At 40.1% G+C, this 20,742-nt stretch overlaps 1 protein-coding gene across 1 annotated transcript in view; it reads right to left on the bottom strand.

The window, feature by feature from the left end:
* The window catches only part of LOC105354903 (cytoplasmic phosphatidylinositol transfer protein 1), an 82,402-nt gene that overhangs the window by 20,919 nt on the left and 40,741 nt on the right, over positions 1–20,742 (bottom strand). Inside the window, exon 2 of the mRNA XM_023960453.2 lies at positions 6,300–6,448. Within this exon, the coding sequence (XP_023816221.1) occupies positions 6,300–6,448 (149 nt within the window). The remainder of the gene's footprint in view (positions 1–6,299; positions 6,449–20,742) is intronic.

Below are 20,742 nucleotides of genomic sequence, written 5' to 3' on the forward strand. Positions count from 1 at the left end.
GAAAGACCGGAATTTCACATGTGGAAAATGTACGTAGTGGCTCCATGAGACAGCCTTTCTTCTTCACACGTGTTTAACATCTTGAACACCATCTCAGATGATGAACATGTTTTGTAAAATATGTTATTTGAACATTTAAAGGCTACAATGGGAACGTACTCAAAAACTGTACGAGAGAACCAATGACTTGCTTCATCTTCCTGTCCGCCTCTTTTGACTGGCACGGTTCACGGTTTCTTTTAAAGGACAAAAATGACGCCTTCTGGATGGTGACAGCTGTGAATAAAATCGTCCCTGGACTGTGATATCTTGCAAGCGTTGGCAGGCCCACACTCTCTCTCTCTCCTATTAAAGGAGACTGACAGTCCTCCCACACTTCCATCTGTTGATTTCTGCCGTTCCTTTGGTTTTCACTCGAGGATTTTAGCCATTATGAGATGGGACTCTGCACACGTTTGCCAAGTGCAAAAGCCTTATGAGTGGCAACACTTTATTTTAGTCACGGTAGCAACTATCTCCTCCAAGCTCGTAATGAGTTATTGACAGAACGGTCACAGAGAGCAAGCTTTAATGGTGAGAATAAAGTGGGACACAACCAATTTGGATTGATTTTTCTGCAGGTAAATCATATGTGGATTGATTAGTTGTTGTGTGGTTGAAATGAAAGCGACCAAAAACTGACAGTAGAGACATGAAACACTTAATTATTCCGCCTGGTTTATTTAATTTAAAGATTTCTAAAACCCTCCAATTTGTCCTCCTGCTTTTATATCAAATTCTGCTCTAATTTATTCGTTTATTTATTTAATCTGCAAAAAACATCAAATGTTTTTCAGTTAAATTAGAATCAAGTATTTTTTATTTCATCCAACAAAAACTTTTAGTTCACACTCATACAGAGTAATTAGAACTTTTGAATTGTTTGAAGAATCGTTTATTTACTAGTAACCATTCGTCCCGGCAGAACGTCCAGAAAAATTAAACATTTGAAGTTATTTTTTTAACTTAAAATTCAAAAACACTTCACTCCTAAATGTTTTTTGGATTTATTTTCATCCTTTTTCAAATGGATTTTCTTAAAGACAGCTCATATCTTAAAACGACATCTGAAATGTAGACCGATCAGCGTCTTTGACAGGTTTAAATCAGCATTTATAAAAAATATACTTGAATCAAACATCTATGGTGGTTTTGAACCCCTCATCTGTGGCTTTTTGAGTGCTATGGCTTTAGCCCCTCACATTCACTTTTTGTCCCTTTTGCCTTTGTCTACTTACACCAGGGGTGTCAAACTCATTTTCACAGAGGGCCACATCAGCATAGTGGCTGTCCTCAAAGGGCCGGATATAACTTTTACATGTAACTGAATGTAATGAAGAATAAATGTAACTTCTTCTTCATGTTGAATAACTGATTATTTATTTATTATAACTTTTTAAAGTCACAAATACAGTTGCATAGAAAAAAAATGTTTGCTTGTTACTCTAGCATAAATCCTTTTAAATTTGATTCTGTCAGGTTAGGTTACATGGACAGTGTTTAAGTCCTAATGTATAGTTGCCCAATCTGATAGTTTAAGTTAAATTCCCCCTAGATATGAATAAATACACACCAATTTTTATTTTTCATTTTAAGAAATTAAAAACTTTTATGCTCTCGCGGGCCACATAAAATGACATGGAGGGCCACATTTGGCCCCCGGGCCTTGAGTTTGACACATGTGACTTACACTATATTTCCAAAAGAACTGGCTTGCTCATCCAAATGATCAGAATCAGGTGTACTAATCATCTGGTCTGACCACAGGTGTAAAAAACCAAGCACTCAGGCATGCAGACTGGTTTTACAAATGTTTGCGAATGGGGCGCTCTCAGGTGTTCAATGAGTGTGCAAATCTAGTAGGGAAATGTCCTCGCTCATAAATATTTTACAGTTAACTGTCAGCTCTATCAGAACAAAATGGAATAGTTTGGGAACAACAGCAACTCAGCCATGAAGTGGTGGACCACGTAAAGTGACAGAGAGGTCAGTGGATGCTGAAGCGCATAGTGCAAAGAGGTTGACAACTTTCTGCACAGTCATTTGCTACAGCGCTCAGAACTTCATGTGACCTTCAGATTAGCCTGAGTACTGTACGCAGAGAGCTTCATGAAATGGGTTTCCATGCTGCATCTAAGCCACACATCTCCAAGAGCAATGCATTGAATACAGTGGTGTAAACCACGCCGCCACTGGACTCTAGAGCAGTGGAGATGCCTTCTCTGGAGTGATGAATCACTCTTTTCTATCTGACAATCTGATGGACGAGTCGGGGTTGCCAGGAGAGCAGTACATTTGGGACTTGGGCTTGGCCCCTTAGTTCCAGTGGAAGGAACTCTGAATGCTTCTGGATACCAAAACATTTTGGACGATTCCATCCTCCCAACCTTGTGGAACAGTTTGGAGCGGTCCCCTTCCTCCACCAACATGACTGTGCATCAGTGCACAATGCAAGATCTATAAAGAAATGGATGACAGAGTCTGGTGTGGATGAACAGGACTGGCCTGCAGAGTCCTGACCTGAACCCCATCGAACACCTTTGGGATGAATTAGAGCCTGAGAGCCAGGCCTTCTCCATGAGCTTTTGGAAGAATGGTCAAACATTCCTTTAAACACTCCTGAACCTTGCGGACAGCTTTCCCAGAGGATTTGAAGCTGCATAGGTGCAAAGGGTCGACCAACATCCCATTAAACTCTGTGGGTTATGAATAGGACTGCACTTCACTTTATATGTGAATCAAGGCAGGTGAGCAAATACTTTTGGTAATATTGTGTATATTTAAAAATAAACTCAGCTGTCTGAAAGTATGTGTTCATCTTTAATTGACACTATTTCTATATAGCAAAATAAACAGCCAGGCCTGACCCCTAAAGATCCAGTGCTCCCTTTGCTTTCTTCCCCTCCTCTGCAGCAAAGTTCTGCTGACTCAGCACAACTCCTTCCACAGCAGAGCCAACGCTGACACAGGTATTTCTGCTCTCACACAAAGCCATGAGCATCTTCTGCCTCCTTTCATTCTTTCCATTGGGCTTTTTTTTTACTTCACTGTCTTCCAAGGTTGTTTACAGTTTCACATGTATCCTTATTGGTAAGTTCATTTTAATGTGGGAGTTATTGTCTTTTCTAAATAGTTTAGCTGACATTCGGGTGAATTTATTTTTCACTTTATCAGTTCAGTTTTTCTCCACTCAGCTGAATGTCTATTACACAAATACGCAAAACTTTATCGAAATTCAAGAAATGTCGATTTCACAATTACACGGTTCCCATTACATCATATGCGAATAAAAACATGGTGACGGGTGTGAACAATACGTTGATTTACAGCAAATCCATTCAAATTTCTGCCACGGCACTAGCACTCATCATCAGCAGAGGTCAGCGTCTTATTAAGGCCAGGGAGCGGCGAGCTCATTACACATGGGAGTGTCTATGGATGACGCCACTTTGAGTGACATGTGTTGTAAAAGTGCTACATAAATACAGGTTGATTTGATTTGATTTTGGAAAATGGCGGTTGGTGATTTCACAGAGGAGCTGTGGATCCAACAATTCCACAAGACTCGCTTAACTTTTGATGAGCTGTGCGAGGCTGTGAGACCTCTGGTGGCGCCCGCTGTGCAGCGACCAAGGCAGCCAGTTCCGACCAAGAAGCGCATCGCCATCGCTATCTATAAACTGGCTACCTGTGGTCACGTGACTCATTTAATTTGAAAAGAGGGTTTCCATTGCAGTTTTGCGAAATATGTCAATATGCCTCAAAAACGACCTCCTCCAAGCGCAAAAACCCTTTTTCCATAAAAGTTTCAGTTAGGCAAAATTTATTGTCACAAATCCCACTTGTGCAATTTCCTATTTAATTGTTACGGCTGTGGCCGTATTTGCTTTTGTTCTGTCTTTATGTTCTGGGTTTTGTGTATTCTATTTCTTTTAGAGTGTGACTTGGTTGTTTTGTGGATCTTTGTTTGTCTGATTACTTTCAGGTGTGGTGCTGGAAAGGGTGTGGCTTCCACTGGACCCAAGCTGATGGCAGCAGCCTTTAAAAGCATCATGTGGACCTCCAGCCTGGGAGAAGGGAGCTTCGCTGCAACCCGTCTCCACTGCAGCTTGGCGGTCTTCTCCACCTGCTTCTGTCTGCAGCACTGAAACCACATGCTTGTCTTTCCATAACTTTCGCAATTCCCCACATTCTTCAACTTTAGTCTATTCATTGATGGGAATTCTTTTCTGAACCTACATCATAAAAGTCTTTGTTTTAATTATTGACAAATATTTTTGATCCCCCATTTCAAACCTTTTATTTCTGAGTTACAGATCAGTATGAGAGGATAGGCAAAGGTTTATTTTGAATTGAGAAATCAATAGAAACATGTAGATTAGTCTTGTTATAACCTCAGGTCTTTTCTTGAATTTTCTCCACTGACAAATATTTAAAGATAATCAATGTAATGTGATGCTGAAACAGTTGCAGGAAGCCTCATTGTTTAATCAAATATAACATCCTTTTGCTTATCCAGGGTTATAAACTTAAAGAACAACCCTAATGAATGGCAGTATGTATCGGGGGACAGAGTGATTGATTCGTTTTGTCTTTATCTTGGTAGAATGTGGCATCAATCTTTCCCAAAACGGAAAAAAGGCAGCAAAAACAAACCTGACTGTTGTTGAGCCTAGGAAGCCTGAAGGCCTGATGGACTCCAGTCGATTTGATTGGAATTAAAATGTGGTAAACAAAAAGTCAAACACAACTAACTGTTGTTCACCTTTTGTATGTCTTCAAGGGTCGCCACAGACAATCAGCTTCCACTGATTCGAACAGGTGGATCGGCAGCGATCTTTCTGCCGGATGCCCTTCCTGACACATCCCTGTGTTTGATCCGGGCTGGGGACCGGCACAGGGGGACCCACACTTGACCCAGAGTTATGCAGTAGCATGAAGAGTCTTGCTCAAGGACCCACACTGGATGAAGCGCAACTTGGGAACCGAAGCCTGATTTCCGAGTCCTGCACCTGAACCAACTGAGCAGCTGAGCCGCTCAAATGTTACTGCAGACAGTTTTGTGTTGATGTAAATGAGGACTAATGTCAGACAGCATCGAGCCACCTAGCGGTTAATTTGGTGAAATGACGTGGAACAATCTGATTCTCAAACATTTACATATTTTTGTATTTTTGGTTCTTAAAAAGAGATTACAAACCAGAGAGAAGCTAAGAAGAAGGAGAGGGAAATGATTTATCGTGGTATTTCAGATCTGACAGCCTAAAGGAAATGCTTGCAAAGTATTTTGAATGAAGATGTTGTTTGGTTTCTGTAAGGCCTTCAGTTGTCCTTGACACTCCATGCTGACTAGTAGTAGTGCTTTTTTTTTTTTTTTAAAGCAAGCAAGTTTATTTGTAAAGCACAATTCATACCCAGGGAAATTCAAAGTGCTGTACGATATCCAAAATTACAAAAAGAAATCAAATGCTAACTTTCAAAACATAAGCAAAATCATGAAAATCCTTAAGATTAAAAGCCTAGATTTTCAGAAATCTTTGAGGGAAAACACTGAAAAGCTGCCTCGCCATGTTTAGTTTTGACTTTTGGACCTGAGGAAGACCTCCGCGTAAGGTTCGTAGACTTTGAGTCGGGTTAAAAGGAACTAGCATATCATTGGGTGCTGCGCCACAGAGAGACTTATAAACAGGTAAAGCTGTTTTAAACTCGATTCTCTGGGCAGCGGGAAGCCAGTGCAGAGAACTTAGAACTGGACTGATGTGGTCATTTTTCCTGGTTTTTGTCTGCAGCATTTTAAATACCGTAAGTTGCAATTGTTTGATGCCTCGTTTAGAGAGCCCAGAGAGAAGGCCATTACACTAGTCCAACCTACTGGACACAAAAGCATAGATTTGTTCTTGTAAGTCAGGTTTGGACACCATCCTTTTCATTTTAGTGATGTTCTTCAGATGGTAAAAAGCTACCGATGAAAGTGATGAGACGTGACTTAACTCAGAGTCTGACGTAACTCCTGGGTTTCTAAACAGCTTTTTTAGTTTTAGAGAACGGGATTCCAGGTGACAGATAACACTCGTCCTGTGATTTTACAAATATTTCAGTTTAGACGGAGGAAATGGTTTTGCATCCACACATGAATCTGTCCAAAAGAACAATCAAACAAACATAAAAAAAAACCTTCCCACCACCAGGGGGACTTCCTAAATCAATGCAAGTACATAGTCTCACAGGGTAAGAGCATCACAGAGCCATGCTCCACTCACCTGTTGAGGTAGACTCGCTTCTCTGTGAACTGTCCCGAGCCATGAGTGGGGTCTTCAAATGGCTCATTCTGGACGACCTCCACTCCTTCGCCCCGATCGCTCTGCTCGTGGCTGTGCTTGCTGATCATGTACAGCTGTCCGATCCGGTACTGCAGGAGAAAGGACACAGGAGGGTTTGGATTTTTAGGACTTTTATTGTCTCAGCTTCTAAGAGGTGACCTTTAGTTGCTGCATTCTTTCAAAATATTTTACAGACTCTCCAAGTACTGTAAGTTGCCACAGCTGCAATCAAAGTTCATTTATCAACCTGCTGAACGCCACCTGAACATTCAACCTCGTCTACAACCCTGTATGCCATTAAATTTGGCATTTGTGATGATTGCGTTTGTGACTTTAATTGGTTTAGGGTGGGACGACATAAAGACACTTCTAAACCTTTTAAAACCAATGAGTGTGAAGAAAGAACCCAAATGAAATCAGTATCCCCGTTTGTTTTGTTCAAGTTTGCATTTTTATTAGCCAAGGACTTGCGGTCTTAGCTTGTTTCGTAAACCGTTTTATTTCTTTATACTTTATTTTCAAAAAATTTTAGTTCATTTAATAAGACATTTATTTCGGGTTAGGACAATGAGTTTAGACATTTGGCTTTAACTTTGATATAATCAAGCATATGTTGTTAAAGTAAAACTTGTCAAAACAAATAGTTTGATGTATTGGCAAAATGCTGCCAGGAAATCCTTCAGTCTGCGGTAATGACGGCAACAGAACATGAGTGAATTAAGAGTTCAGCTGGGAATTCTCTCATGAAGTAGAAATATTTGCTTTAAAAATCACCAATGAATCTTTTTTTTAATTATTTTTATTTAGACAACCTCCTTTATGAGCAAAGCAAAATGAAGAGAAGCTCGGCACACAATCTCAAGGCCGTCGCTGCAACAATGTGTCCACAAAACAAGGTCAGGCAAGCGGGCTTTTATGATAAACAAGTGTTGCATCATGTCTGTATGACCACCATGTGGAGGAATCCAGTGAATTTAGGATTAAATGTGAACAAAAGCTGGGCTAAAAATTTATAAACTTTATAAAACGGTTTAAAGAAATGAACAGATTAAATAAACACATCAGTGACAACTTTCATCAAAACTCTGAATGTGCTGCAGTCATGCAGTTTTCTGTTTCTTTGCTTAGTGGAGCTTTCTCTGTCTCCCAGACATGGATGTTAGTCTGAAAAGAAACCTGCCACTGCAGCAGACTGTGGTAACGAAGGAGAACCAAAGTGACCAGCTGGCCCGAAGGGGACATTTCCCCCTCCCTGACCTTTACCTGTCACACCTGTCGGCTGAGCTGTAAAACACTGTCAGGGGGAGATGTGAAGAGCTCAGGACTCTCAGGCTGTCAGCACCAAAATGCTGATGAAAGTATGTCCCAAACTCCAGTCCAAGAGGCACAAATGTCTGAAAGACTACAAACAAAAACTCACATCCATAAAGGAAGACTGTAAAAAGAAATGTCTAGTTTGATAGAGCACAATATGAAGGTTTTGAACACCATCATAACCCTTGTGCTACCTTGTGGGGTCCAGATGGACTCACTCCCAACGTTAACGTGCCCTGGACCAGTGTTTTTTAACATTTTTTGAGCCACACGCTTTATCCTTAACAAAAATCCCGCGGCACACCAGCATCCAAAAATTAAAAAAAGTTGAAATGCTGTAGTCTGTATTGATGTACAGTCTCACATGCATTTTTGTGATAATTGTGGCAGAAAAAACTAGAAGTTGCTGTTTTTTTTAAGTTGTAATAAAAGTTATGTCTGTGTCTCCTGAATACAGTTCCAGTTCTTTCTGAATAAGAACAGAACATTCATCTTTTGCAATACCAAAGTATTGCATCTTTTGCAATACTAGTATTTTCAAAAACACAAATGCTGTCCTTGTACGGATGTTTGTGCGAAAACATTCCGGTAGTCAGGTGCCAGACTCAGCCGAAGGTCAGGAAAGGGGACTGTTGTGAAAACAGTGTTCAGCTCCTTTTGGCAGGAGTAAGACCCATTCTAAAGATGGGTTTCGTCCATCCCCTTCCTTTCTGAACTCAATCTGAAACATTCCATGAAGAAGCTATCAGAAGAAACCTCAAGCTTTAAAGCTTTTATAAAACATTAGTCAAAAGGAAGCCATAATGTCGGACGTTCTGCTGCATATTTGGAATTTGAGATATTAATAACCAGGAGTGATTAATATTTATTTTCAAAGAAAATCAAGTTCAGTTCAAGCATTTAGCTTGGTTCAAAATCCAAATACATATGTACTAGACACAGTAAACAGGTGATGGCAGCGTTCTTGACAAACAATTGTTTAAATGACTTTATCTAATTGGAACAGAAAACCCAACAAGTTCAAGGGTGATGACAGATGAATGCTTTCCCAAGACCCCACTGACTCTTGAGCCACACTTCAAAGAGCCAGAAATTCAAAATCCTCATGTCCGTTAAAAGCAGATCTACGGTGGCCCAGAAGGGTCATAACACAACACATTAACTCACAACACAACACATTAACTCACAACACAACACATTAACTTACAACGGAAGTAAAGCTGCAATTAAAGTGCTTTTATTCTGAAATTTCCACTGTGCTGATCGGCTAACTAGCTAACAGAAAGTAACGTCACCGTGAGCTGTGGAGGGAGCACGTTTTTTCTACAAGAGAAGCTAGCAGCAGTGTTGCCAGATTGGGCGGTTTTGGTTCTAAATTTGTCGGTAAAAATGGCTTTGGGCGGGTATGCATAATATGGGCGGTTTTAGGGTCGGTTTGGCATTTTTTTCCCCCTGACGACTATATAATAGCGGACTACGTTAGGCCGTGTACAGATTGCTATTCGGTCACTGCATTGAGGTGGGGAACTGTCAAGTTGCAGAATTCTGAAATTAATCTGGCAAAAGGTTATTTCCAGCACTCGCAGCATCCCCTGAGGACATTTTGAGCATGCACAGGCTCATGTCTGAAATGGCCCATGTGTTCGTCTGCACAGCAGCTGCTGCACTTCTGGAGGAAAGCATCACGATTTTTGTGTTTCTTATATAAAAACTAGAAATGTTCCGTTGGTCTCTTCTTTCTTATTTCCTAATGAGGATACCTACCTGGCCTAACCTAACCGATCTGGATCAGATGGCCATTTCCACCATTTTTATATTTTTTTTATCTTCCTCAAACAACATCAGTTGCTGCATTAATCAGGGTTTATCTTTTGTCATAGTCTTGCATGAGAGCAAGCGACTCCAAAAGCAGCTCTGGGACAGAGAGCCCATGAGGCTGGCAGCTTGAGTGCTACTGTAAATAATGCAGATGCACTTCATCTCTCATCCTCTTTCCAGACACACACAATCAGGAAATCTGGGAACAGTGAGGACGTGAAGGAGTTCATGGGTTCTCTGTGAGGACACAGAGACAGAAAATGAGCCTGATGTTAGGCCGACAAAAAGTATTCCTAACGCGGTTAGGAGGCGCTAAACCGGGACATCAGACAAAATACAAACCCTTTTTCCGACAAGCGACAGCCTCATCTGTTCACGGTGTCCACAGTAGGATCTGAAAATGATCAACGACTCGCATTCATTATCTACGCCTCTTTACCCTTGTGCTATCCTAGGCACTTTAACATTGGGAGTTGGGTCATCTAGACCCCACAAGACAGTGCGCTAAACCCTTTTTCTTCAATGATTTGTGATCTTCACTGGTGTTCATGGATTACATGCAATCCTTTCCACCTTTATCCACCTTTGTCATGGTAGGGAGAACACGTCAATGGTCATCTTGACCCCATAGGACAGCACAAGGGTTAACAGGGGCACTGTGATGACGTGTAAAGCTGGAGATCAGTTCAGTCACAACAGATGGATGCAGAAAGCTCCAAATTAGAGTAGGAGCAAAAAAAAACAACAAATAAGATATTGTGGGGATGGAAGCGCTCCCTGTTCTCCAGCAGCTGTCTCTGGTGAGGCATCTTCACAGCATCATGAATCAGTCAGCGACAAGAGGTCAGCGCTCGTCTTGCCTTTATCTGATTTGTTTGATGACAGGGCACTCTGCTTTGCTGCGGTTCATTAATCAGTGCCAATAAACTGGAGGATGCTGCCATCATCACCCACCGTTACTGACTTCTGGTCTGGGTCACAGTAACCTACATCGCTCCAATGTCTGTCTTTCTGAGGGTTTTTATCAAAGTGTTGTAATTTTAGGGGGAAAAGTACAGAGTGTTATTTACAGAAGTCGATATTATGAATCCTTTTTTTAATTGAACCCGTTTAAAGGGCCTAAATCAAGTGTTTTGAGCATTTGAGTGTTTTATAATATTCATTCTTGACTTAAAAACAACCCCAAAGCGGTATTTTGATTTATTCACGCATCTGAGTATTCCTCCAAAACTCTGCCCTCTAAGCACTGGCACCTTCCAATCCACAAAAAAAAGCAGGCTCTCACATTGTGACGTAAATTAATGAAGAACCGCCCCTTCCAGGAAGAGTCTGCGCTGTCAGCTCCGCCCCCAGGCTAACACACACACCCAGCTTCTCTGTAAAGTTAGCGTTGATTAGCTAAACGCTTTTATTTTCTATGCACAATATGCACATCCATCTTTGCAAAAGTTCTGATGTTATTTGTTTTCGTGGGTGAAAAGCAGACACGCCGCCGAGGCAGACTGTAGGTTGACATCATGAAATGGGCGTTACCCACAAGGAGAGAAAGGCGGAGCCTCAAAGATCGAGTCTTCTTAAGTCCAGGTAGAAAAACGATCTGCGAAAATAACTCAACTTTCTAAAAAATGTGTTCTTTAGTGTGCCAAAGGTAATATCTGATGATATACATGGGTATCCTTCACTCTGAAAGGCTGACATGATATAGGCCCTTTAAACATTAGCCGCTAAATAGTGAAATTTTATTTTTATTTTATTTATTTAATAATGACTTTTACAAAAAGGGCTTTACATATATGCTGTTTTCCTGTTTTTTCTTAAATTAAAATGTAATAATTCTTATTACATTTTTTTTATTTAGGCTCAAATGAATTCTAGATTCTGCGTTTACAAAAAAAAGATTGTCTGACTAGAAATCAGACAATTAAAAAGGCAGCTTGACCCCACAAAAAAGCCTGGCTAAAGCACAAGGCCATTTAGATCAATACCTCTCTAAGGACACACTCTGCGCATTCATAATACCTTTGCATTGAAACCGCTAAGTGGATGGGTGGAGCTTAAACGTAACGCTGAAATCCGTGAAAGATTTGCCACAGAATGCTACAGTACTATGGCATATGAGCAGGAATGACATAAGACACAGAGTGGTCTGTTGTCAACTGCGTGACATGAAAACAGCGAGTTATGTTTTAAAAAGTCTCTTGTAGACCCATGTAGTCAACAAACTCAAAAGAGATAAACCTGTTTGGTTGTCTTTGACAGGGTCCTTTTACTCACTTTTCTAAAGTTTAGTCATTTCTCACATGCGTTTGATGAGAACAGCCTCTAGATCTGGAGAAGCAGATCCTCAACCCCAACTAAAGCTGCACGATATGAGGAAAACTCGCGATATGCGACATTAGAGATTAATATTGAGATAATGATATAATTTGCGGTATATAAACAAATTGTAAAATAACCAAAATTACCATTCCAACAATTTCAATGCAACAGTTTAAAAATTATTCTCCAAATGACCCTCGTCGACATAGGTGACAAACATCTAACATTAAAGGCCTCCATCCGATTGGTCAACAACGTGAAGCCGTCCATCCGATTGGTCAAATGCATAAAAGGATTTATTTGATTCATTAAATACTTCCAGCTGCCCTAAGATTGTTTTAACACATTTAAGGTCTACGATTTATTGCGCTTCTCGCCGTCTTTTGCGATATGCGTATTGCAGAGCTGGATATTGCGATAACGATAAATTAGCGGTATATTGTGCAGGCCTAACCCCAACTAAGCTTTCCAATATTAGAGTTCATATATTTTCTAACGTGTGGCACACTCATCCACTCATTCATTCACTCTGTGCCCAGCTTTTCTCCACTGCACACAGGAAAATCTGGTTTCCTGTTTCTGCTTTCAGATCCCCGAGCTCAACCCCCCCACCAGCTCCAATCAGATCGTCTATGAGTAGTTAAAGGGGGCTCGGAATTCTTGCTATTGGCTCCAGAATTCAAAACCAGACATGACAGGAAAAGATGTAGTTTAACAGTACGACTGCAAAATATCAAAATAGTATTTGAACTTTTAGAACTCTTTGAGAGAGGAGAACATTGGGGGTAAGTAGCCCCCTTTAGCCCCCTCATCACCTTTACGTGCCTGTCACAAACAGAGGTATCGGAGAGGAGGGTATAGTTGACCCAGAGTCAAGCAGGGCTGCTCTATGGCATCACCTCTCTGTTGAAATGTCAAAGTGAGGAAATAATTACGTTAACAGCTTTGATAATCACTTTGTTTCACTCAGACCGAGCTGCATTACTGCCCCCTGAGAGCGCCATGGCACAGAGATGAATGTGTGTGGCGGCTGCTGTAACACTGACAAATTATTACAGCAATTTTGAAAAGGGGGGGGAAAAGCTGTGAGACCTAAAACTAATTCTGCTCTCACTGACAGATCACATCAGCTCAGCGGATCCATCTTACATATAGAGACGGAAAATATGAAGGCGAGCTTCTTTTTTCTGAATAAAACCAAGGAAGCTTTATTTTGTTTTAATGAAAGGTTGCCAAAACTGTGCGAATGCTTCAGTTAGTGAGGGCTGTTTGCTGCATAAATCCTAAAAAGACTAATAAATATTGAACCAATCCCGCTAAACAGAATGCACAGATTTTGGAGCATAAATAAATAAAAGGATTTTAAACTATAGCAAAAAAAGTCATTAAATTCACACGATATTGACATAAATTATGTTGAAAGATTGATAAACCGGTTATATTAACAATAATGCACCCACAAAGGTAAAGGATTAGTGCTGTTTGTTGAGGAAAAGGTTTAATGCTGCATTAGCTTAATGAAGACGCTCTGTGAAAATGCATTGTGCATCCAATTTGACGCACGTTGAAAAAGAGGCTGGGGGGCAGCACCATGACGCTAGCTAGAGTTGTTCAGAAGCATCGCACTTTTCTCGTCACTCCAGTGCGATTTATGCATGATTTTTTCTTTTTGACTTATTTATTTTGGGTGCTGCATCTTATATTCCAGATGACTTAGAGTCCATTAAATGTGGTATGTGCGTACGTCACAGCACTACCAGTTTAGTGTAAACAGACCGCTAGTTTTGGCAGATGCCCTTTTAGAGGATAATTTGGGATGCACTCGATGCCTGGATTATCAGAAAATTCTGAAATTCAAACTTTTCTGGTTTGAGTCAAAGATTCCCCCTGAATTGAATTTAAACTCACATTTACTTCCAATGATTTGGTTCTCATGAGATAACCCTTTTGGACTGACAGAGTGGTCAAAAGGTCAAATTCAGAGGAGTTAGGTTGATAAGGAAACATTTAGCTTTGGTTTTTGTCTCATGTAATACTATTACAAAGTAACAAATTACTCTAATTTAATTACTTTTGTCAGTAAAGGAGTACCATAACGAAATACAGTTCAAATTTTAGCAATTAAATTTCAATTATTAGACTACAGAAACCCTCAATACTTCATTACTCACATTTTAGTGCAATGAAAGCATAGGTGACTAATAAAACAAATTAATTCGTGTAAACAGCGTGGCTTTTGGAGTTCTATGTCATGAAGGTCCGTGAACGCACCAGGCAGATACGCTTAATGGACCGGGTTCCGTCATCCAACCTGTTGTTGGGGGTATGCAACGCCCCGCCCCGCCTCTTAGAAATTGTGTTCTTTAAAGCTTGATATTGCAATACATTTAGCCACACGGCCTAACGTAGACCGTTATTATATATTCATGCGGGAGAAAAACCCGCTGAACCAACCTTAAAACCGCCCAAATTATGCAAACCCGCCCAAAGTCATTTTTACTTGCAAATTTAGAACCAAAACCGCCCAATCTGGCAACACTGCTGCAACCTTCTCTTGTAGAAAAAAACGTGCTCCCTCCACAGCTCACTGTGACGTTACTTTCTGTTAGGTAGTTAGCCGCTCAGCACAGTGGAAATTTCAGAATAAAAGCACTTCCATTGCTGCTCTACTTCCGTTATAAGTTCATGTGTTGTGTTATGAGTTATTGCTGTGTGTTGTGAGTTAATGTGTTGTGCTGTGAGTTATTGTGTTATGAGTTAATGTGTTGTGTTGTGAGTTAATGTGTTGTGAGTTATTGTGTTGTGTGGTAAGTTAATGTGTTGTGAGTTAATGTGTTGTGTTGTGAGTCGTGTTGTGAGTTAATGTGTTGTGTTGTGAGTTAATGTGTTGTGTTGTGAGTTGTTGTGTTGTGAGTTATTGTGTTGTGAGTTAATGTGTTGTGAGTTAATGTGTTGTGAGTTAATGTGTTGTGTTGTGAGTTATTGTGTTGCGTTGTGAGTTAATGTGTTGTGAGTTAATGTGTTGTGTTGTGAGTTATTGTGTTGCGTTGTGAGTTAATGTGTTGTGTTGTGAGTTAATGTGTTGTGTTGTGAGTTAATGTGTTGTGAGTTAATGTGTTGCGTTGTGAGTTAATGTGTGGTGTTGTGAGTTAATGTGTTGTGTTGTGAGTTAATGTGTTGTGTTGTGAGTTAATGTGTTGTGTTGTGAGTTAATGTGTTGTGTTGTGAGTTAATGTGTTGTGTTGTGAGTTAATGTGTTGTGAGTTAATGTGTTGTGTTGTGAGTTAATGTGTTGTGTTGTGAGTTAATGTGTTGTGTTGTGAGTTAATGTGTTGTGTTGTGAGTTAATGTGTTGTGAGTTAATGTGTTGCGTTGTGAGTTATTGTGTTGTGTGGTAAGTTAATGTGTTGTGAGTTAATGTGTTGTGTTGTGAGTCGTGTTGTGAGTTAATGTGTTGTGTTGTGAGTTAATGTGTTGTGTTGTGAGTTGTTGTGTTGTGTTGTGAGTTATTGTGTTGAACTGCGTCAGCTTAAAATTACAATCTTTTCCTGAATAAATAAGGGGCCTTCTCTTAGCAGAACGTGAACCAGGTTGACACAGTTCTAGGAAGAGTGCATAGTTTGGATTTAGACCGCGTGTTAAACAGATAAGACTGCTCTTGAGAACCATGTTAGTCAGTAAGGATGACTGTCCAATCATGGTTTTCCGCTCATTATTACACCCTTTCTGCCCTCCAAGATGGTTATCCTTTTGGCAACCCAGACCGGTGACCCATGCGTGCCCACCACCTCTGCGGTCCGACCCGTACAAGACTCCATGACACTGTCCAGAGCGTCGGCTCAAGTCAAGAATCGCCTCTGTATAATATGTCCCAACAGACACTATGTTTATGCTGGCATAACCTTGTGTCTCACAGTCATGGCAATTGTTTACACGAAGGCTTAAAACAGCTAAAATAACTCATCTGAATGGGATTTAGCTTCAGAGAAAAATTAAAAGGACGTCTGACTCTGAAGGTTGTTTTAATCGCCTTCAAGCAGAACAAATGGAAGTCAGGCATCCGTCTGTGATTTAACCTGATCCATGTCAGCTCAGAGCTCCTGCTAATGTGGGCTAAAGAGGCCAGCTGAGGCATACAAGCAGGATGTACGTCTCACTTCCACACACAGCCCAAGCTATTTTTATTCATAACACGCTGACTCACAGATGATGCACGATAAAACAACAAAATTCACTTACAAAAAGTTATTTTTGTATAATGATGGACATAACGGTTTGGAAAAAGAGCTTCATTTTATGTCGAGTATGTAGTGTATTTAAGTGAGTTAAGGCTGTGTGTTTTTCAAAGCTCAACGCTAAAATGTGCTACATTAAAACTCAGTTAAACATCTTTATAAGATATTTGACTGGATTTGCAGACATGAAACTGGCCCAAAAGGCTGCGAGTTGGTGCAAACAGGGGCAGATGCTGGAGCGTTAAAAACCTGCCAGACAGTTTGGCTGATTCCCACATTTAAATATTCATCAACACCTGATTCATGTCAGGATGACGCTCCACCTGTCGGTGGAGAAAGCTTGCTACAGTTGAAACGGCAAGTCAAGTGTCTGCCCAGAAAATCAGTCAAGATGTTCCAGTTAGGTAAAGGTCACGTCCATTCTGTTATCAACTGCTGCTGCTGCAAAACAAAATAATAGGGATGTTTAAAACCAAAAGAAAAGGACATCAACACCATCTAATTTTGCAATTCCTAAATGTGTTTTTCTATATTTTATGGTGTTGTTTTCTGTTTGTTTAGGTATTCTGTATTTTGGACCATCACAGTTAGACATCACACAATCACATTACCCATTTTTACAAACGCTGTGTTTTTCAATAGGATTTATTTTCTAAGTCTGTTAAAGGTCGCGGAGTTCAAATGAATATAAGTCTAGGCTTTGACTGAGACTCCAAAAAAGAAATGCTGTTTTTTTAAAACCCATTACAGGCTGATTTTTTGCAATGTTGTCCTGCTGTAGTTATAACCAAGACTGCTGTTAGCCTACAATATTTAGCAACTCTCTCTGGGTTGTGCATTATAAGTGGCAGAATTAGCTGTTCAAACCCATTTTAGGCACCTGTGCAGCCATAAAGATTGTTACGTTAAACCCTTGGTTTCAGTAGAAAGCCTGTGCACCAGAGAAGAAGACTCCCATCTCCACACTGATTGCAAATCAATTAAAAGTGAATCTATGGTAAGTGGCATATATTTATATAGTGCTTTATTACTTCTTAGAAGGTACTTTAAATTCACAGTCCCATTCACCCCCACACAAACATTCACACACTGATGGCTGCATGGCCCCAACCTATAACCACCAGGAGCAATGTGGAAAAACGTCGTCTGATCTGATGAGCCACTATTTCTGCAAATGTGGAGCGGGAACCAAAACAGCAATCTTCCAATCAGAGGTCGACGGCTCTACCTCTGCACCACAGCCGTGGTGTCCAAATGTAAATGTGCATGGAGCAGGTAGAAGGGATGTGGGACTTGCAAGTCTCAACCATGGCAAGTCATTCAACCCCTTACTTTTACACTCCCGCCTCCATGTTTGACTGCTGGTGTAAAAATAAATAGAAACTGTTGTTCAGGTTCTATCAAACCATTTCATTTAAAAAGTGGGACAGTTTTTGTTCCTTTTCGTGTGTTCAATCTTTTTCTTTTTTGTGTGACAACTATGAGTAGGAAAACAGTGAGAGGACAAACACTTGTGTAGCATGTAAAACAACATTGTGTTAAAAGGCTAAAGTCTCTCCTGGTGTTTGATGGGCCTTTGCTCCACGCAATTTGCTGAGGTAAACTTTATCCAGTGGTCAGGAGTAGCTGTGGTTTGTATTCAAGAGGCCTTGCATTTTAAAAGCCTCATAATGAGAGCTTTTAAGGATGGCAACCTTACGGAAAAGCTTTAAACCAGGGGTCTCAAACTCAATTTGCCTGGGGGCCACTGAAGGCAGGGTCTAGCTGAGGGAGGGCCACAACGTCAACACACACACACACACAACTAGTGAATGTCTGAGAGCCAATAAATTTGTATGGAACATGTACTATACTATTACTATACTCTATTATTAACTGTTTTCTGCACAAAATTTACTTATAAAACTCTCATTCAAATAAAATACGTAAAAAAAAAATCAATAAGTAAATAAATCAGTAATACATTTCTGTTTATTTATTCTTTATATCTGCTGTTTTCTCATTTAAACATCTTTATTAATACAGTTCAGTTAACACTGTTGAATTCTAACTATTAAACACTAAAGAAGACTTAAATTCTACAGTTCTGTAAATCCATCATGTTCAAAAATCATTTCTGTTAATCCATTTTAATTGTCAAAGTAGACATTTCTAAATGAATCTACACATTTACCTGATAACTTTTTGAAAATGAAATGTCAAATACCATTTTCATTATCATTTTAATTAAGTGACAGAAAAAGCAGTGTTGAGGAAGGAAATGAAAAAGCATTTTGGTGGATTGCTTTTTCATTTTAATTTTGGGCCGCAAATACCCCGCGGGCCGCGAGTTTGAGACCCCTGCTTTAAATAAAAGTATATACATAAAAGTACATATAATTCCATGATGTTTCATTGAGTTTTTCTAAAACTGACTTTTGTAATGCCAGTGGATTTGTCTATTCTAGTGAAATGTGATTCTTTGTTGGTGGTGTGATGGTGGAGTAATGCACTGAGTGAAAATGGAGAGAAGCTAGCAGAGGGGTGACGGAATGAAATAATAGAGAACGGATTAAAGACGGGGAAGCAAAGCTTCTATTACAGACCGCCAAGACAGCAACGGAGGTTTAGATGAGGAAAATGAAGAGTAAGATATATAACTGTCCATGACATGCATATTTAAATAATTAGAAGTCCAGTGATACATTTTATTTAGAATAGATTTGAGTTAGAAAAATGCAAATTCAGGGAGATAACTAATAAGATTGAATGTGTCTGTAGAAAAGAGCTACAGGACAGAAAAAAAGAGAAAGCTCTTTTTCAAACTCTCACATTGTCTAACCTATCACACACACACACATTTACACACACACAAACACACACACCTTCAGGGAATTCTAACAGTCTGAGACACGTGTCAAAGGGTAAAACGTGTAGAAATTCCCACATCAGGACACAAACAAGCATTTAAACATGTGATCCGTTCTTGATATGCAGACTTCTACCAGAGTATTTATATGTAATAAACAGCGCTGATTAGAATGAGAATAAAATAGATATCAGATCCCTCATTGGGGTAAAATATCCGCTTTTGATTAAGTCTGAAACTCTGTGATCAGGCCTGATTTCCAATCATGTCATCAGATCTGGACAACCCTAGTTCACAGAATCTGACAGACACCATAAGAGATTGGTAAGCTGTAGTTATGAATTTGATGGGGAACGATTCGGTTATTTCAACACAAATTGAACTTTCGGAGCAGAGTTTTCAGCACAGGACCCATTACTACAGTCTGTGGTATGACCATGACAGGAATATTAAGTCCAGGGTTATAAGGCTGAGACCACTGAGCGGGTCAAATCCACAAAAGAAAAAAGAACCTAATGCAGAAGCAGAACGTTTTGCAAATACATACTAGGAAAAAAGAGATCAACCATTGCCAAGGAACAGCAACAAACTGTCCATCAAACTGTAAAAACAAGATTTTAATAATGATGTACATAACAACCTAATGATACAGCTGTCTAATTGAAAGTAAACACAAATATCTACCAGATAAAATTCTTCAACAGGATGACATATTGCATTTCCACAGAAACATGCAGCATTTAATTAAAAAAATGACAGCTGTTTTGCACTGCACATTTGAAACCTTGAAGTCCCAAAATTTCACACAAAGAACAGTGAGAATCAACTAATAATAAGAAAGAGTGCTTTGAAGAACACAGGGTTTTATCATCAGGCTTTAAGCACAATGCAGATCTTTCATTACAACCTGTCTGTTATCTTTAGGGGATCTCTAGTCTGACTGAAAGATTATCAGTTAGAAAGGTAATCTACGCTCACCAACCACTTTATTAGGTCCACCTACCGGGTACCGGGTTGGACCCCTTTTGCCTTCAGAACTGCAATGTTGGCATGGCTTCAACGAGCCACTGGAAACACTCCTCAGAGAGTTTGGTCCATATTGACATGAGAGCATCACACAGTTGCTGCAGATTTGTGGTTGTACATCCACAATACCAATCTCCTGTTCCGCCACATCCCAAAAGTGATCTACTGGGTTGAGATCTGGTGACTGTGGAGAACATTTGAGTCCAGTTCTAGAAACTGGTCTGAAATGATTCCAGCTTTATGACATGGCGCCTTATCCTGAAACATTGTGGTCATAAAGAGATGGACATGGTCAGCAATAATACTCAGGTAGGCTGTGGTGTTGTAATTATGCTTATTTGGTATTAAGGGGCCAAAAGTGTGCAGTCTTATCTGTCATCAGACCAGACGCTTTATCAGTCTTCTATTGTCCTGTTCTGGTGAGTCGGTGTGAATTGTAGCCTCAGTTTCCTGTTCTTAGCTGACAGGAGTGGTACCCGGTGTGGTCTTCTGCTGCTGTAGCCCATCTGCATCAATGTTGGACTTTTTTTGTGTTTAGAGATGATCTTCTGCAGACCTCGGTTGGAACCAGTGGTTCTTTGAGTTCCTGTTGTCTTTCCATCAGCTGGAACCAGTCTGACCATTCTCCTCTGATCTCTGGCATCAAGGCATTTCTGCCCACAGAACTGCCGCTCACTGGATATTTCCTCTTTTTCGGACCATTCTCTGTGAACCCTAGAGATGGTTGTGGGTGAAAATCCCAGTAGATCAGCATTTTCTGAAATCCTTAGACCCGCCCGTCTGGTCACTTCAATCACTTTTCTTCCTTATTCTGACGCTCGGT

This window comes from Oryzias latipes, chromosome 1 (assembly GCF_053564925.1).
Source record: "Oryzias latipes strain Hd-rR chromosome 1, Olatipes_Hd-rR_3.1".
In the NCBI taxonomy this organism is placed as follows: Eukaryota; Metazoa; Chordata; class Actinopteri; order Beloniformes; family Adrianichthyidae; genus Oryzias; species Oryzias latipes.